This window comes from Bombina bombina, chromosome 6 (assembly GCF_027579735.1).
Source record: "Bombina bombina isolate aBomBom1 chromosome 6, aBomBom1.pri, whole genome shotgun sequence".
NCBI classification, from domain to species: Eukaryota; Metazoa; Chordata; class Amphibia; order Anura; family Bombinatoridae; genus Bombina; species Bombina bombina.
The window spans coordinates 647,156,285-647,172,199 of NC_069504.1; the positions used below are offsets into that span (position 1 = coordinate 647,156,285).

The following is a 15,915-nucleotide window of genomic DNA, read 5'->3' on the forward strand; positions in this document are numbered from 1 at the left end:
CTTCTTTTCCAAAAAGCCACAGCCCCTTTTTTTAAGACAGTGTAAGATAAATTTCACGCACTGCTAAAGCATTCTTCTCCTAAACCTGATTAAACTAATGTGATTGGGTTTATAGGATTAGTGATCTTCCTGTTCTACTGTTCTACCACTGTGCTACTATTGGATTATATTCCCTACTATGCTGCTGTACCTTAAAAACATTTATAAATACCTAAAGCAGCACTTGTTCACAGAGTAAAATAGACCTCATATAATCCTAATCAAATATAAGGCATATCGTTTATCACTATATACATTGGAGAAAGTACATAGTATGGGATAAGATATACCATAACCTGGTATAGAACACATGAATTGTGCACTAACAATGGAGAAGACATACATATTATCTCCAATCACTCTAGAGCCGTTTCCTATTTTGAAACGGCTAATCATTCAAAACGGCTCTTATTTTAGCTAATGGGCTTCTTTATTACCAAAATGGGCATTTGGATTTGTATCCCCTTTGTTATCGAAACAATTTGTCCCCTTGTTGTTAAAAAGTTATTTGACATCTCAACACCCAATCAGGAGGACTATTACCCACACACCTCTTTCCTAAACCAATAGGATCATAGGAATTGGATCATGATGTCACGACCAATCAAATCACTACAAAATCGTCACCACAAAAATATAGGTGATTAAGCTTTAAATATACTAAAGTACATCTCTGAAGTATATCTTCTAACTAGAATTTACAACCTGAGGCCACCAAAATGTAGAATCAGCTAAAAATGTTTACTCCGGTAAACCGGAAGTGACATCATGATCATGGGGGCTCAAGATACATTGAACTAAATGACATGAAACATCAAAGACACATATACAAATATGAAATATAAGACTATTCTATCTCCAGTGACATTTTATACACGTTACACATGGTAATTATTCTGTTTAAACATTTTTTTACTTATGGCGAAACCGGAAGTGAATTCCAGAGCCATATCCGGTCACTTAAGTGACACTGTTATTTAAAGGCACTCAGCTTACCACTTCAGCAGTCTTGATAAAGGCCTTATTTTGGGGCCGAAACGCGTAGACCTGTTGGTAAGCATTATTCCAAGTTTTTTAACCACTTTGAGGACTTGTTACGCTATGGTACTCCTTTTTTTACAGGGACATCTCTAGGACATTGGACAAAGAGCTGACCGTTGTTAGGATTCGCCTGGGAACTCTTCCCCTCAGGATTCAAGGTTCCTTCATATGATTGCCTTTTAATTTACTGTTATTTGGATTACAACACTTCTTTTTGTTCTTTTTTGATCTTTTGTTGAACATCATTTTTGTTTTTGATTTTTGATTTTTATTTTTGTTTTTTCACTGGATTTCCTCTCTTTGCTTTGTGTCAAACCACCCTTCTTCCACATTTGCCACTCAATGGCATTAACTCACCTGTGATTCATTTTTTGCACTGCAGTGTCATCAGGACTTTTCAATATATTTTATTGTGATTTTTTGTGAATTTTTGATGTGAATCGATTTTTCTTTTTATTATATACCCAGTGACCAAAATTACTCTCACTCATGTTGTAAAACATTTGCACTATTATGTTGCACATTTAAGTTGTATACACATTTATGTTGCATACACATTTTGGTTTATTTGTGTGTCCACACCCACACGTGGATTTCACCATTTTAGTTTTCCAACCCTTGGATCCAATTGCCATTTGCACTTTGTGAGTGTATTAGCACATCACTCTACCTTACCATTGTTTTTATTAACTGTTTTTACTCATTTTATCCATTGGTACCATTACTATTTAATTGTAATAAATCCTTTTTTAGCCTTAGCAGGTATATATTTCGTTTTTTAGTTTTTTATTGTTTATATTTATCCCTTAGCCTCCATTGCAATGTACAAACAAGTTGGAAATGTATATTACAAGTTTAAAGCACTGCTTATGTTTTACTCTCAGGTTTGACACCTATAAATCTAAGGATGAAAGTTCACGTTTGGCTCACTATCTTGGAGCTGTAGCAGAAGGGACCATCCTGACACTTGCTGTAAATGATGAGGGATCTCGATACTTAGATGATTCTGCAAAGAAAGCAATGACTGAATTGGGCAGCAGACATTTCCTTCGTCTTGGATTCAGGTGGGTGCTTTCTACTTCTTTATCATGAACTCTTCTTGAGATCAGACATCATGTTAAACAATGCAGTTCAGTAATACCTATGAATATCTCTCAACATAGCATATATTTAAGTGATCTCATAGGGGTAGATTTAACAAGAGTGGAATGGCCCTTTAGGCTCACTGGAAACAGCAGTTCTGACGCAGTGGTCTAAAGACCGCTGCTCCATAACTTGTCCGCTGCCTCTGAGGCTGCGGTCTTCAATCTGCCCTATCCTATACGATCGTGCTGATTGACACCCCCTGCTAGCGGACGATTGGCCACAAATCTTCAGGGGGCGACATTGCACAAACAGTTCTGGTGAACTGCTTGTGTAATGATAAATGCAGACAGCGTATGCTACAGCGCATCATGTCGGACAGACATTGGTAAATCTTCCCCTATGTATTATTATTACAATTGAAGAATTATCTCCTTTCTATTTACGACCCCCCAAAAAAGGGGGTACACCTCCACTCCTCACAAACACATGATTTAGGACAGAAATTTAATAGTGAAGACAACAGATCCATTTGCTGGACAGTTTCTGATTTTCTAAATGGATAAATCAGTTGTTTTTGATCATTTTCCAGTAAGGTTTTAATGAAAATCAACCATTTCTGAAATACATTTTGAATATCAACTTTACTCAGAGGGGTATCAAAATGCTCAAATCAATAATCAGTTGAGTTTTATTGAGGTTCAACCATTCACCCAATTTGGGCCAGGACCTGAGATCTTACATTACTCTTTGGTTGCATTGTATAAAGAGATCTCAGATAACAATCTTTGAATTTCCTATGTCAGCCTATGGGATTTAGGATTCAGATACAGTGTATGATTTTAAACAACTTTCAACTGTACTGTTATTATAAAAATGTCTTCATTCTCTTGGTATCCTTTGTTGAAGCAGCAGCAATGCACTGCTGTGAGATAGCTGAACACACCGGGTGAGCAGATGACAAGAAGGATAAAAAGTCCAGCCACCAATCAGCAGCTATTTCCCAGTAGTGTTTTGTTGCTCCTGTGTCTACCTAGGTATGCTTTCCAAAGAAAGATAAAAAGCGAACAAAGAAAAGTAGATGATAAAAGATTGGAAAGTTGTTTAAACTGCACATTCTATATGAATTATGAAAGTTAAATTTTGACTTTACTGTCCTTTTAAATGTACATAAAACCCACATTTTTCTTTCATGACTCCGGAAGAGCATACACATTTGTTTAGTGTATGTTTCTGGAGTACTATATGGTAATAGTTTTGCGAGCATGTCTTTGAGCACTAGATGGAAGCAGTGCAAAGTATAACATTGTTAAAAGCATGTTCACAAAACTATTACCATATAGAGCTCTAGACACGTGAACATGATGAGCCTGCCTACCTGCTCGTCAACTCAGAATAGCAAGAGAATGAAGTAAATTGTATTTTTTTTTATTTTACACTCTAAGACGTGAAAGAAATATTTTGGGTTTAATGTCCTTTAATATTAAACCAGAATAACCTAGGAATTCCAGAGATGTTTTTCAATAGAAAGATTGTTAATTCTTAGTGAATCTGTCTTAGAGAGCAGCTGCATTACATCCTGCCTTTCACACAAGCAGCATTCTGCCCCCAAGGCCTGGATTGCCCTACCAGGATACCAAGAGATTTCCCGGTGGGCTGCAGTAGCTGGTGCTGGAAAGCTACAATTTAAAGGGGGTGATTAATGGGTGCTATTGAGTTGAAGGGTACATATATAACAACAATCTGGCACTTTTTTAAATACAAACTAATATAATATAATTCTAATATAAAATATTTAGGGAAGGAGTATCCCAGTAATCCCCTTTGATAAAAATGGGGTGTGCACATTATACTGAGGCAACATAGGGCTGGTCTCGAAATTTTCCAGGTCTGCTTTTTATTCCCAGTCCGGCACTCTCTGTCCTTAATAGTGTATAGTAGACATTGTCCTTCTGCTTATAACACAGCACTTAACGTTTTAGTCAATTTGCCAGTTTCTTTTTTTATGGAATAAATTGTGTTGTTTATTTTAGACATCCCTGGAGTTTTATCACAGTGAAAGGAGACCCATCTTCCTCTGTAGAAGACTATGTGGAATACCAAGGTACCAGTGGTAAAACTGTTGTTGTGGGTTGGGCTGTGATTGGAGGGGGCGGGATCAGATGATCAATGGATGAGGGCTGGTTAAGCCATGGGTGGAGTTGAAGTGTGCCATAGGCGGGGCCTGCATGGTGCTGGGGGAGCCTGGGCAGAGTGGGGTGGGAAAATGAGAGCTCCCCCTGACAATGCCACTGCAAGGTACTACAGCACTCTGTGAGATATAGGTTCTTTTGCACACTTTTTGCCTTGTGGAAAATTGTACATGTCACAGGATCCCTAGAGAGGCTGAGAACCAAATTCTGCAACCTGTAAATGCTGCAAGTAAAATAGCAGGCTTAGGTAATTTGCAGCAATTTCAAAACCTAGGTTACAGATTTTGCTTTTTAGCTTCTCTAGGGAGTGTGGGACAAAGAATTTTTTTTAAAAAAAAACACGTCTGATCTGGTGAGGTTTAGAAAATCGGCCCTAAAGTGTTACACTTATATATCTCACACAAATTATTCATAAAAATATAAAAAAGTTATAAGGGTTAAAAGGTATAACGTATTTATACATACACATACATATGCATGTATATATATATATATATATATATATATGTGTGTGTGTGTGTGTGTGTGTCTACATGTGTATTTATGTGTATATATGTATAGGCAACAAACATATAAATACATTGCCACTCAATATATATATATATTAGTTTATAAGTATACATATGTATTTTACAAAAAAAATACATCATATATACATTTAGAAATATTTATTTAAAAAAAGAGAACATTTTCTATGTGAAAAACATTGGAATGAAAAATATTCATAACTATCTTCGGGTTAGCACTGTAGGTTTAACTCCTATCTGGTTAGCACGGAAGTAATTGGTGTTAAGTCCTAAACATAGTGTGCATCAGCTTTTGCTTGCGCATAAAACATTTTACTTCCAACTTGTAATATTTGCGCTAACCTATGAATGAAAGCACAAAATATAGCTCCACTTGTAATCTGACCCATAGTTCATAAACAGGTGAAGTTGTGGAATGTATGGGGATAGCATACAAATAACATAAAAAAGGGAGTAAAGAAGCTGTGGTCATATAAAGAGTGGAAGTAGTAAGGAAAAATAAAAATAAAAATGTAATGGTTGCCTTGGAAAGCCCAGCCAAGGTCTTGAACTTGTTTCTCTAATACTTAGAATTCTGGGTAGATATGATGCTGAGGAGCAATTTATTCCGGATGTGGATGAACATATATTGCTAATATTGTTGATTGCTTTGGCAGTGAGCCTAGTGGATCATTTAGGCTGGAGTCATTTAAATGTTACACACTGCTTTAAATAATGGTCTGATTGGTTATGTACAGGCAACAGAGCCCAAACATATTTCTAACCACATTTAATTATAGTTTTAAAGCTGACCAACTGTTCTTTAGTAGAATGAAAATAGTTTAATATTTTACTATGCAAAAGCTTCCCAGATGATCCTGTTTAACAAATACAGATGTAAGGAATGGAGTTTCCAGTTGTGACCATAAGCAGCTGGGAGATTCTGTAAAATGAAAATGAAACACCTCTTTCTTTTGTGTTAAAAAAATACTTATCCCATGCTCCTTAGAGGGGGCAAAAAGCAAATTCTATTCCCTCAAAGGCTGCAAATTTCCTAAACCTAGGTTTCAGGCTTTTTGGCCTCAAAATATAGTGAGTTTTATACATTTTCTGCATTGTTTCAATGTAAGGTTAGCAGACTGTCTTCTTGTTTATTATGTTCTTTTTGTTATCAGAAATATCAGATGTTGATGAGTTTTTATAAAGATTCAAGTGATTTTTTAATTTTGCATATCAACTTCTTTGTATTATACAGATATAGAAAAATGACATTTGCCAAATAAAGTGTCATTGTTTAATTAGCAAAAGGAGACTTAAAGTGAAGCTCAATTTGGATGAATTAGTGCCCGGTTTTTAATAATCCTATTAAAAACAAGGGCACTTTAATTCATCAAAATTGACATTTCACTCTTTTTCTTCAAAAACTTACCTTCTCATTCTGGCAGCCGCTCGAGCGATTCCCACGGCCGTCGGAAGCCTCTGCAGATGTCAGAAATGACGAATCCGGCTTCCTCCAATCACAGCTTCCCCCCGGGGGAATCTTGGCCTGATGCAACCCCGTGATTGGAGGAAGCTGGATTCGTCATTTTGGAGCGGCTGCCAGGATTAAAAAGTATGTTTTTGAAGAAAACAGTGAAATGCTAATTTTGATGAATTAAAGTGCTCTTGTTTTTAATATGATTAATAAAAACCGGGCACTAATTCATCAAAATGGACCTTCACTTTAAATATAAAGATAGTTGAAATGAAACCGTCTACTAATGTTCAATGTTTTACCTCTCTGTAGAGAAAAATATATCAACTTTAAACTGAAAAATGTGTCCTAAGTAACTATGTTGTTTATAAATGTTATATGTTAAAGGTACACGAAACACAAATTATGCCTTTAATGATTCACATAGAGCATGCAGTTTTAAACAACTTTCTAATTGACTTCTATTATCAAATTTTCATTGTTCTCTATTTTTAACTGAAAAGCCAGGACATAAGCTCAGGAGCGTGCATGTGTCTGAAGCACTATGTGGCAGCAGTTCTACAAGAATGTTATCCATTTGCAAGAGCACTATTTCCTGCCATTTAGTGCTCCAGACACTTACCTAGGTATTTCTTCAACAAAGAATACCAAGGGATTTAAAGCAAATTTAAAAATAGAAGTAACTTTATTTATTTTTTAAATTGTATGATCTGAATCACAAAATATTTTTTGGGGGTTTCATATCCCTTTAAATATTTACAGTTTATATTTGTGAGTTGCCTGCTACATAGTTAATTTGTTACAGGCAATATCTTCTTGCCTCTTCCTATATAAAATGGCTCTAGGCTTTCCCTGTCTGGTGTTTTATATAGAGATGTCATTATATAAATAGAAATAATAACATAGCACAGAGATACGTTGCATTTAACTTGGATTTATGTTCATGTATTTTCCTGCCTTCTCCCAGTAGAATTGCCAGGATTTTATTTGGGTAGTTCCTTGCTGTAACCTATTTATTTATTCCATTTCCTGAGCTATTTATGTGTTTAACAGGAAGCAGAGGGTCCGCGGTGGCTAAAGTACACAAACTGTTTCAAGCTGAAAACGGTGAACACTTTAACGTTTCTTCATGCAGTGAGTGGGTTCAGGGTAAGTGTTGCTCAGGCTTTTTAAGCACCCATTAATCTCTTAATACTAGCACATCATTTCCTTGCAAACCACTGACAATAATGGAAAGAATTGCATTGTTTTTCCTCAGAAAATATAAACGGGATAGGAGATCTCCAAACCATAATTTGTACAAAATCTTCCTATATTAGTTGTTTTCCATATACCCAAATTTATTGCACTTGTGGTTAATGCTGTCTTATTTTAAACACATTACTCATTTATTAAAGACATCTCACATATCCGTTGATTCCTGATTAGGCAGTCAGGCAATGTACTCTGTCAGGACTAGAAATGAAAAATGTCTGACCATCCATTTGCTACAGACAGAAGTCCCTTTTAACTCACATAGTTTATTTGCTGATGTTGGCAGCCTGAGGTCTCCGGCCTTGGCAACAACTGGACTAGTACAGCAGTGTACTGTCTCATCTCTAACTATATTACTGCAGCGCAGCATTGCTCAACTTGCAAAATGTCACTTGCTATTTTTGATAGCAGAGAAAAATATTTTGAGTGTTTTCTTTGGCACTGAATTCAATTTTCTAGTTAGTGAGTTTTCTAAAATAAGCTAAACATTAGTGAGAATAAAAGTGAGGATAATGTCCTTAGAGTATTATGAACATAAATTATTGTCTGTTTGTCTATCACTTTGTCTGTCTGCCTGTTTGCCATTCCAAGTCCAATTTGCATGGTTATTATGAAACTGTTTTCTGTTCTGGGATTATGTCAATGTGTGAGATAACTATGCAGAGAGAGTGACAGGAGCAAGAACCAATGGGGTGATATCAACCTGTATATTCCCTTCCACCATAGATTCAATTGCAAGACCACAGATTTGTATATATTAGTGTTTGGCAACTTACTAATATATGGGGGCCACAGAAAAATATTTTAGAAGCCTGAAAGGCTGTATATAAATTTGTGATTATTAAACACAAAAAATAATAAATTCTCTGAGTTGCCTGCATTCACTAGAAATAACCAAAGCACAGATTTAGTTTCACTTTTTTACTGGGGCTACAAAAACTACAGTTCATATTCTTAATTCTAATTATGCCAGAGGGCCGCCAGAACTAGTATAGAGGGCCACATATAGCCCATGGGCTGTCATTTGGTCATACCTGATGCAAATTTGACATACAGTAGGTAATTACACATATTGCCATCACACACTATCATAGAATTTGAAGGAATATAATAACCTTATGACAATAACCAGTGAGTCAGCGTCTTTTATGCTATAAATATTTAAGGTCCTGAACCTTCTTAAGCCCTTCTTAAACAGATTTGGTGGCACTCTAACTCTGGCCTATCACCATACTACTTGGTTTGTATTGGCTGAAATTGTAGTACTTAATTAACCATTTTTCTTATGGAGCCATGGTATATAATATATCATCATTAACTGCTGATATGTATTCTGAAACAAACTCTAATGTTTCTATTATGTCTACATGTTAAAAAAAGATAACACAGGGACATAATTCTTTTGAAGATTATCGCCAGTTAAGGTACATACAGAAAGGATTGTCACCCCTGGTCTGTAATGTAATGTAATTGTATTGTATAAATAATCTGATAACCTATTTTTTAAATCACATTTCTCAGATTCTATAATCACTACTTCCTATTTCTTACTTTGGCCGGCCTTGTTCTTTATTGACCCTCATATTGCTTAAAGGGACACTGAACCCAATGTTTTTCTTTTGTTATTCAGACAGAGCATGCAATTTTAAGCAACTTTCTAATTTACTCCTATTATCAAATTTTCTTCATTCTCTTAGCATCTTTATTTGAAAAGCAAGAATGTAAGTTTAGATGCCGGCCCATTTTTGGTGAACAACCTGGGTTGTTCTTCCTGATTGGTGGATAAATTCAACCCACCAATAAACAAGTGCTATCCAGGGTTCTGAATTAAAAATTGGCTGGCTCCTTAGCTTAGATGCCGTCTTTTTCAAATAAAGATAGCAAGAGAACGAAGAAAAATTGATAATAAGAATAAATTCGAAAGTTGCTTAAAATTGCATGCTCTATCTGAATCACGAAATAAAAAAAATGTGGTTTCAGTGTCCCTTTAACAAGGTGGTAAATGACAGTAACTCGACAGTGACACTTTGCTTTCCTAGATGTGGAGTGGACAGAGTGGTTTGACAAGTATGAAAATACTAGGTACAGAGACTGGGAGAAGCTATCTGAACTGAGAGCTGCTAACCCTGGCAAAATCTGCACAAATCCCATTGACATCCAGGTACTTGCATGGTGCGGGCAGAGATATTATCATTCATTTGCTAGTTTAGCTTTTCCTCTGTTTACAAAGTTTTAGTTCTACAAATGATTGTTTGCTGGAAGGGTGAATAAGTACATAACACCTACACTGCTATCAGTTGTACTAAAACAACTGCTCAGATATAAGGTTAATATTAAAGGGACATAAAAGTAAAAAAATGCTAATTTGCTTACTTGTTTGAGCATTTTATTGCTCTGTTGCTTGCATATAGCTATCTGTTTAAAGTGAAGGTCAATTTACTAATATTGCCCCACGGCATTGCATAGACATTTAAAAATTAAGAAGGGTTTAATTCATGAAAAGTTTTAAATTTATATATATTGAAGAATTTTTACCTATTTACCGATGCGACGATGAGCGCAGCTCTCCCGTTCGCCATTTTGTCAAATTGATTGACAGATGATGATTCGTAAAAGAACCAATCCTTGTTTTCCCCCAGGCCGTGACGTTTATGCAAAGGGACTGAACGCCCCGGGGGGGGGGGGGGGGGGGGGACAAGGATTCGTTATTTTACAAATCGTCATCTGTCAATCATTTTGACAATATGGCGGGCGGGAGAGCTGCGCTTATCATTGCAGCGGTAAATAGGTAAATATTCTTCAATATATATAAATTTAAAACTTTTCATGAATTAAACCCTTCTTAATTTTTAAATGTCTATACAATGCCGTGGGGCAATATTAGTAACTTGACCTTCACTTTAAGCCTGCAAAGGGGTTAAATACAAAGTTAAAGTCAACTTCAGAGCAGCAATGTGCTGCTGGGACTGAACATAACACATCTGTGTTGAGCCAATGACAAAATGCATACATGTGTATCCAATAATCACCAGAAAGCTCCCTGTAGTGCATTTCTGAGCATGATCTAGGTATATTTTGCAACAAACGATAACAAGAGAATTAAGTCAATTTACCAATAGTAAAATTAAACTAAAAAGTCTGTTAAAATTGCATATCTGAAAAACAAAAGCTTTATTTTGACTTTCGTGTAACTTTTTACAGCTATTTAAAGAGACAATATACCCAATCAAGTAGCAGGTAGGAGTTTGTAGTTTTAAAAAATTATTCAGAAACACCCTTAAAAGATAGTTGTACTTTCCTCTCTCCCACCTATTGGGGGTTGGTTTCTTCTAAAGCCTTTTGTTTCCATAGCTTTGTGTAGCCATTACTGCAGTACTGAAATTGTCAGTATAGGTGGTGATCTAAACAGGAAAAACAACTATTTCAAATGATAAAATAAATGTAAAAGAGCTATTTGTAAACAACATAACACCATCTAACAGGTAAAATGAATCATTGTGAATGCATTAAAAGGGAGAATATTGTACAGTGCACTGTCCCTTAACTAGCTGTCGTGGGATTTAATGAATTAGATGCAATAATTATTATTAAATCAACTCTCTAAAGCTTAATCAATTATATTATTTTAGTTAATATTTGACTGGTATTCATAATGGGATTAATTATAGTAAATAATGCATTGTGTTAGGATATTTTATGATGAACCTATGGAGGTAAATCTACTTTATAGTATGTGTGATAAATGCATATACATAGTTATAACTGATTTTAGAGATATTACAGTATATTCTAAAGTGTGTAAGGAAAATACTACAAATAATTTAATCAGATTCATTACTTTATACTAAAATAAAACAGATGGTATGAAAGACCTGTGTTGTAAGCGCAATCCTTTTAGTTTGTTTGATAAATTCTTGCTAAAAAAATATATATATTTAATTAAATATGTTTCGTATCATGGTCTAAAGTGATAATGTTTAGTTATTGGGATTTTTTAATTGCTTGCAGGCTAACTTCACATAATAACAAACGTTGTACTTTACCATTAATGCCAGTAAATTTGCCTGCATATCTTTTTACATTCTTGTTAGAGGTCACCCGAGTTATCACAAATTCTTTAGGAATGGTGAAATTTGTTATCAATATAATTATCAAACATAAAGACTCCAGATTGCCATGCTGTAAGAGCCCCACTACCTTCAGATCTGACTAAGTATTAGATTGGGCTTAGTGCCATCAATGGACCTCACACCGAGACCAGATGAGAGGATTTTAAGATGTTATTTGGTTTAACCACAGGGAAGCCCAAATCTCAGATTATATATAATAAATTATTAAACAAAGGCTGCATTGTAGTTGAATGTAAGGGTGGAAGATAAGCTAAATCATTTCTGCAAATATTATGCTGTTACTCAACAGCGAAAAGAAAATATAGACGTTGATACATATAACTATATTTACCAATTGCAAGAATCTAGCACTGCTAAAGGCAAATGTTGGTAGTGTAAAATTTAAAGGGAGAGTTAAGTCAAAATTAAACTTTAATGATTAAGATAGGGCATGCAATTTTAAACAACTTTTAATGTACTTTTATCATCAAATTTTCTTTGTTCTCTTGGTATTCTTTGTTGAAAGCTAAACCTAGGGCAGCTCACACTTAAATCTAGGCCGTCTCTTATCTCAGTGCATTTTGACAGTTGTTCAAAGTTACACTGCTAGTTCATGTGTGCAATATATAGATAACATTGTTTACACTCCTGTGGAGTTATTTATGAGTCAGCACTGATTGGCTAAAATGTAATTCTGTCAAAAGCTCTGAGATAAGGGGGTAATCTGCAGAGGCTTAGATATAGCTAATCACAGAGGTAAAAAAATATATTAATAAAACAGTGTTGCTTATGCAAAACTGGGGAATGGGTAATAACAATAACAATTTTCAAGTAGACTTTCCCCTTAAGCAGAAACCTGTGCATTATGATCCATTAATTTAGTCCTGGGGTGCCCAACCTGCTCAAATAAATTTCCACATTGCATTTTTTTAAATGTTTATTATTTCATATGAAAATGACAGGAATTAGCATGTTGTGGAGAAGAGGACTCCTCTTAGTATAGCAGATAGGAAGAGGTAGAGGAGCAGTAAGGGAACAGGAACTGGGAAAGTACAGAGTAAAAAAACTATATTTTTTGTTCTAGAATTTACTTTACTAGAATTTGGACAAATCTGATCTACCATAAAAACAGATACATTCACAATCGTTATTTGGTCAGTCTCTTAAACAGAAAATAGATTGTCATCACTCAGCAAACCTGTATTCTATAGCTTATTAAAATAAGGCTAGCAAATATGAGGTTTTTTTTAAGAAGAATAACGTTCTATACTTCTTAAAGTATAGCTATTATACAAACATAGGTTTAAATATGAGCTCTGACAAAACCTGTTTATATAGAGCAACTCAAAAAAAGGGAACCCTTCATTTCATGTGTTTTTGGTCATCAGTAAGATACATGGAGATTTTAATTGTAAAAAAGATCTTATCTTATAAATCAGTATAGAGTAAAACACCTAGGATGAGTGATAAATCCAGAAGTGCTACATGGTAATATGCAGTTTGATTTAATATCTGTCCTGTTCTTTCCCACTAGGTAACTACACGCAATGGAACTAGCATACCAACATATGTTGTCTACAAAGGAGGATATGATTATAGGTTTGAGTGTCGGCAGAATGACCAGACACACGGGCAATGCCCAGACTACAGAGTCCGCTTCCTTTGTGGAAAACCTGGTATGTAGCAAGCATTTAATTAAAAGTTGTGTGTTAAGTTGTTGTTGCATTTATATTTTAGGTACAGATCACCTAAACAGAATTATTTTATAACCTTAGTAGCAACAAAACAGATACTTTGTTGTATTTATCATGAATTGTTTTTTTTGTTGTTGTTTTTTTTAATTTTGTATTGTACTTTTTGGTATTGTAAAAATGTCCCCACAATTACTCAAAGTGATAGTTTCATTGTACCCCACGCACCTGTAGATTCCATAGATGCAGCCTGCTTGCACCAGTAAAGATAAGCCTCCACCAGTAAATGCTATAATTACAGTAAAAAAGGTTGGGGCATGAGCTGTGTCTACATGCACTGAATGTTTGTATAGATATGGGCTAGATAATGATTACTGCTTCAGTCTCTGTTGGTAAAACAATGCCGGTTCTTGGCCATAGGTGCCAACTGAAAGATATTAGGCCCATTAAGCCTCAACACAATTTACTTCTCACAATATTTCATCTGTTTTGGTATAAAGACAAATGTAATTAAGCCTGGATTATAGTCGTCATTATACCAGCCCAGCTATTATTATAACTTTAAAAAAAAAAAAAATATTGAAAAAGGCAGCCATGAAGTTCCTAGGGCCCACAAAAGTCATGATGCGGTATATTGTACTTACCTTACATCTCCTCACCAATCAGGTGCTAGATTCTCTCCTTCCAATGCTCCAGTTCCAAGCAAAAGAGCTACAACCAATTAAAAGCTGTAAACACTCAGTCGGTTGAGACTAAAGGCACAAACTCATGCTGCCGTCTATCAGCTTCTGTATACTTTTAATATATATTCTAAGATTTAAATCAGGCTTGTTTAACCCCTAAGTTTCCTGAAAGGGTTACAAAATTTTGTTAAGTATTATAATGCAACCTTTTCTGGAAGCCAAATAGTCAAATACATGATACTTTGTGGCCAGTTAAAGTAATATCAAATATATTATTAATTATTCCATGCAATGTCTAATAGCTACTAATTTAAATTAAAGAAATCTTAACCTTTCAGGTCTTTTTAAATGACATGGGACCTAGTATTGCAGATGGATCATTAACATGTTGCAACTGTGTTTACAGTGAAACCCAGGCTGACCATGAAGGTAGACACTAATGTTAACAGTACAATCCTCCAACTTGCCGATAACGCTCTGACTTGGCGAACGGGAGATGTTATTGTTGTGTCCAGTACAGATTACTCCATGTTCCAAGCAGAGGAATTCAAGCTACTGCCATGCAGATCCTGTAAACCAAATCAAGTCAAAGTAGAAGGTAAGCTGTAGTCTTATGACACTGCATGAGGCATAAGAAACAGCCTTGTGAACTATATACCTTTGGAAGTAAAACACTGCTATGAATGGTTTTCATAACTTTATATTCCTCCTAAAGACATAGTAACGTCAGCATTAAAATTTCATGATTCAGATAGAGAGTGCAGATTCAAACAACTTTGCAATTTACTTCTATTATACAATTTGCATCATTCTCTTGGTATCCTTTGTTGAAGAGTGCACCTAGGTCAGGATCAGCAATGCACTACTGGGAGCTAGCTGAACACAACTAATGAGCTAATCACACAAGACATATTTCTGCAGCCACCAATCAGCAGCTAGCTTCCGGTAGTCCAATGTATGCTCTTCAACATAGGATTCAAAGAGATTGATGCAAATTTGATACTTGAAATAAACAGAAAAGTTATTTAAAATTGAATACTCTATTTGAATCAGGAAATGTAATTTTGACTAAACTGTGCATTTAAGATTGAGGTACACAATATGAAGTGAAATGTACTTGGGGAAGGAAGGACAACAGTAATAGATATTTTAATAATCTGCATTATGCTCCATGTGTGTAATAAATGTCAAATACTGTGGTACAAATAGAAGATTTTAAAAAATGTATTTGCTCTGGGAATATCCTTGAGTTTTACTTGGCTTTAAGAACTGTTTCATAAAGGATCTACTTGAAAATGTGAGGAAGACTGGAAACTGCGCTTGGTAGGTGTTTTATGCAGCAACGTGTACGTTTGCATGTAGTTTTAATACAAATACGTATTGCCATATATCCAGCTATACAGAATTTGGTGATTCTGTTCCAATAGACAATAATAATAATAAATATATCATATACATATATTATTGATTAGAAAATCATTTATTAAGTACAGTGTATGTATGTGTGTGTATATATATATATATATATATATATATATATATATATATATATATATATATATATATATATATATATAGCTATATATGATTTATTGCATGGTATCTTTACTAGGACAAACTCATTTCCTTTCTATAAAGTTTAGTTTCTTGGTCCACAACTTTACAGCAAGGTCACTTGTTATTGTTCTATGTCTTCCTTTACCTTTTGGTTTGGGCATAATTGATATTTGCCCCATAAAGAGAAATAGCAATGCTCTAATCATTTTATGTGGATTTTTTTTTTAGTTTCTGAGCCAACTAGATTTTTTTTGAGAGAGTAGTTAATATTGGCAAAAGTATCTCT

General features: G+C 34.9%; 1 protein-coding gene across 3 annotated transcripts in view; it reads left to right on the forward strand.

Annotated features, from left to right (window-relative positions):
* Positions 1-15,915, forward strand: part of CEMIP (cell migration inducing hyaluronidase 1) — a 188,410-nt gene that overhangs the window by 99,587 nt on the left and 72,908 nt on the right. For all 3 annotated transcript variants that reach the window (XM_053717679.1, XM_053717677.1, XM_053717678.1), the window contains exons 6-11: positions 1,965-2,144; positions 4,197-4,267; positions 7,389-7,484; positions 9,629-9,750; positions 13,233-13,374; positions 14,479-14,670. In XM_053717679.1, the coding sequence (XP_053573654.1) occupies positions 1,965-2,144; positions 4,197-4,267; positions 7,389-7,484; positions 9,629-9,750; positions 13,233-13,374; positions 14,479-14,670 (803 nt within the window). The remainder of the gene's footprint in view (positions 1-1,964; positions 2,145-4,196; positions 4,268-7,388; positions 7,485-9,628; positions 9,751-13,232; positions 13,375-14,478; positions 14,671-15,915) is intronic.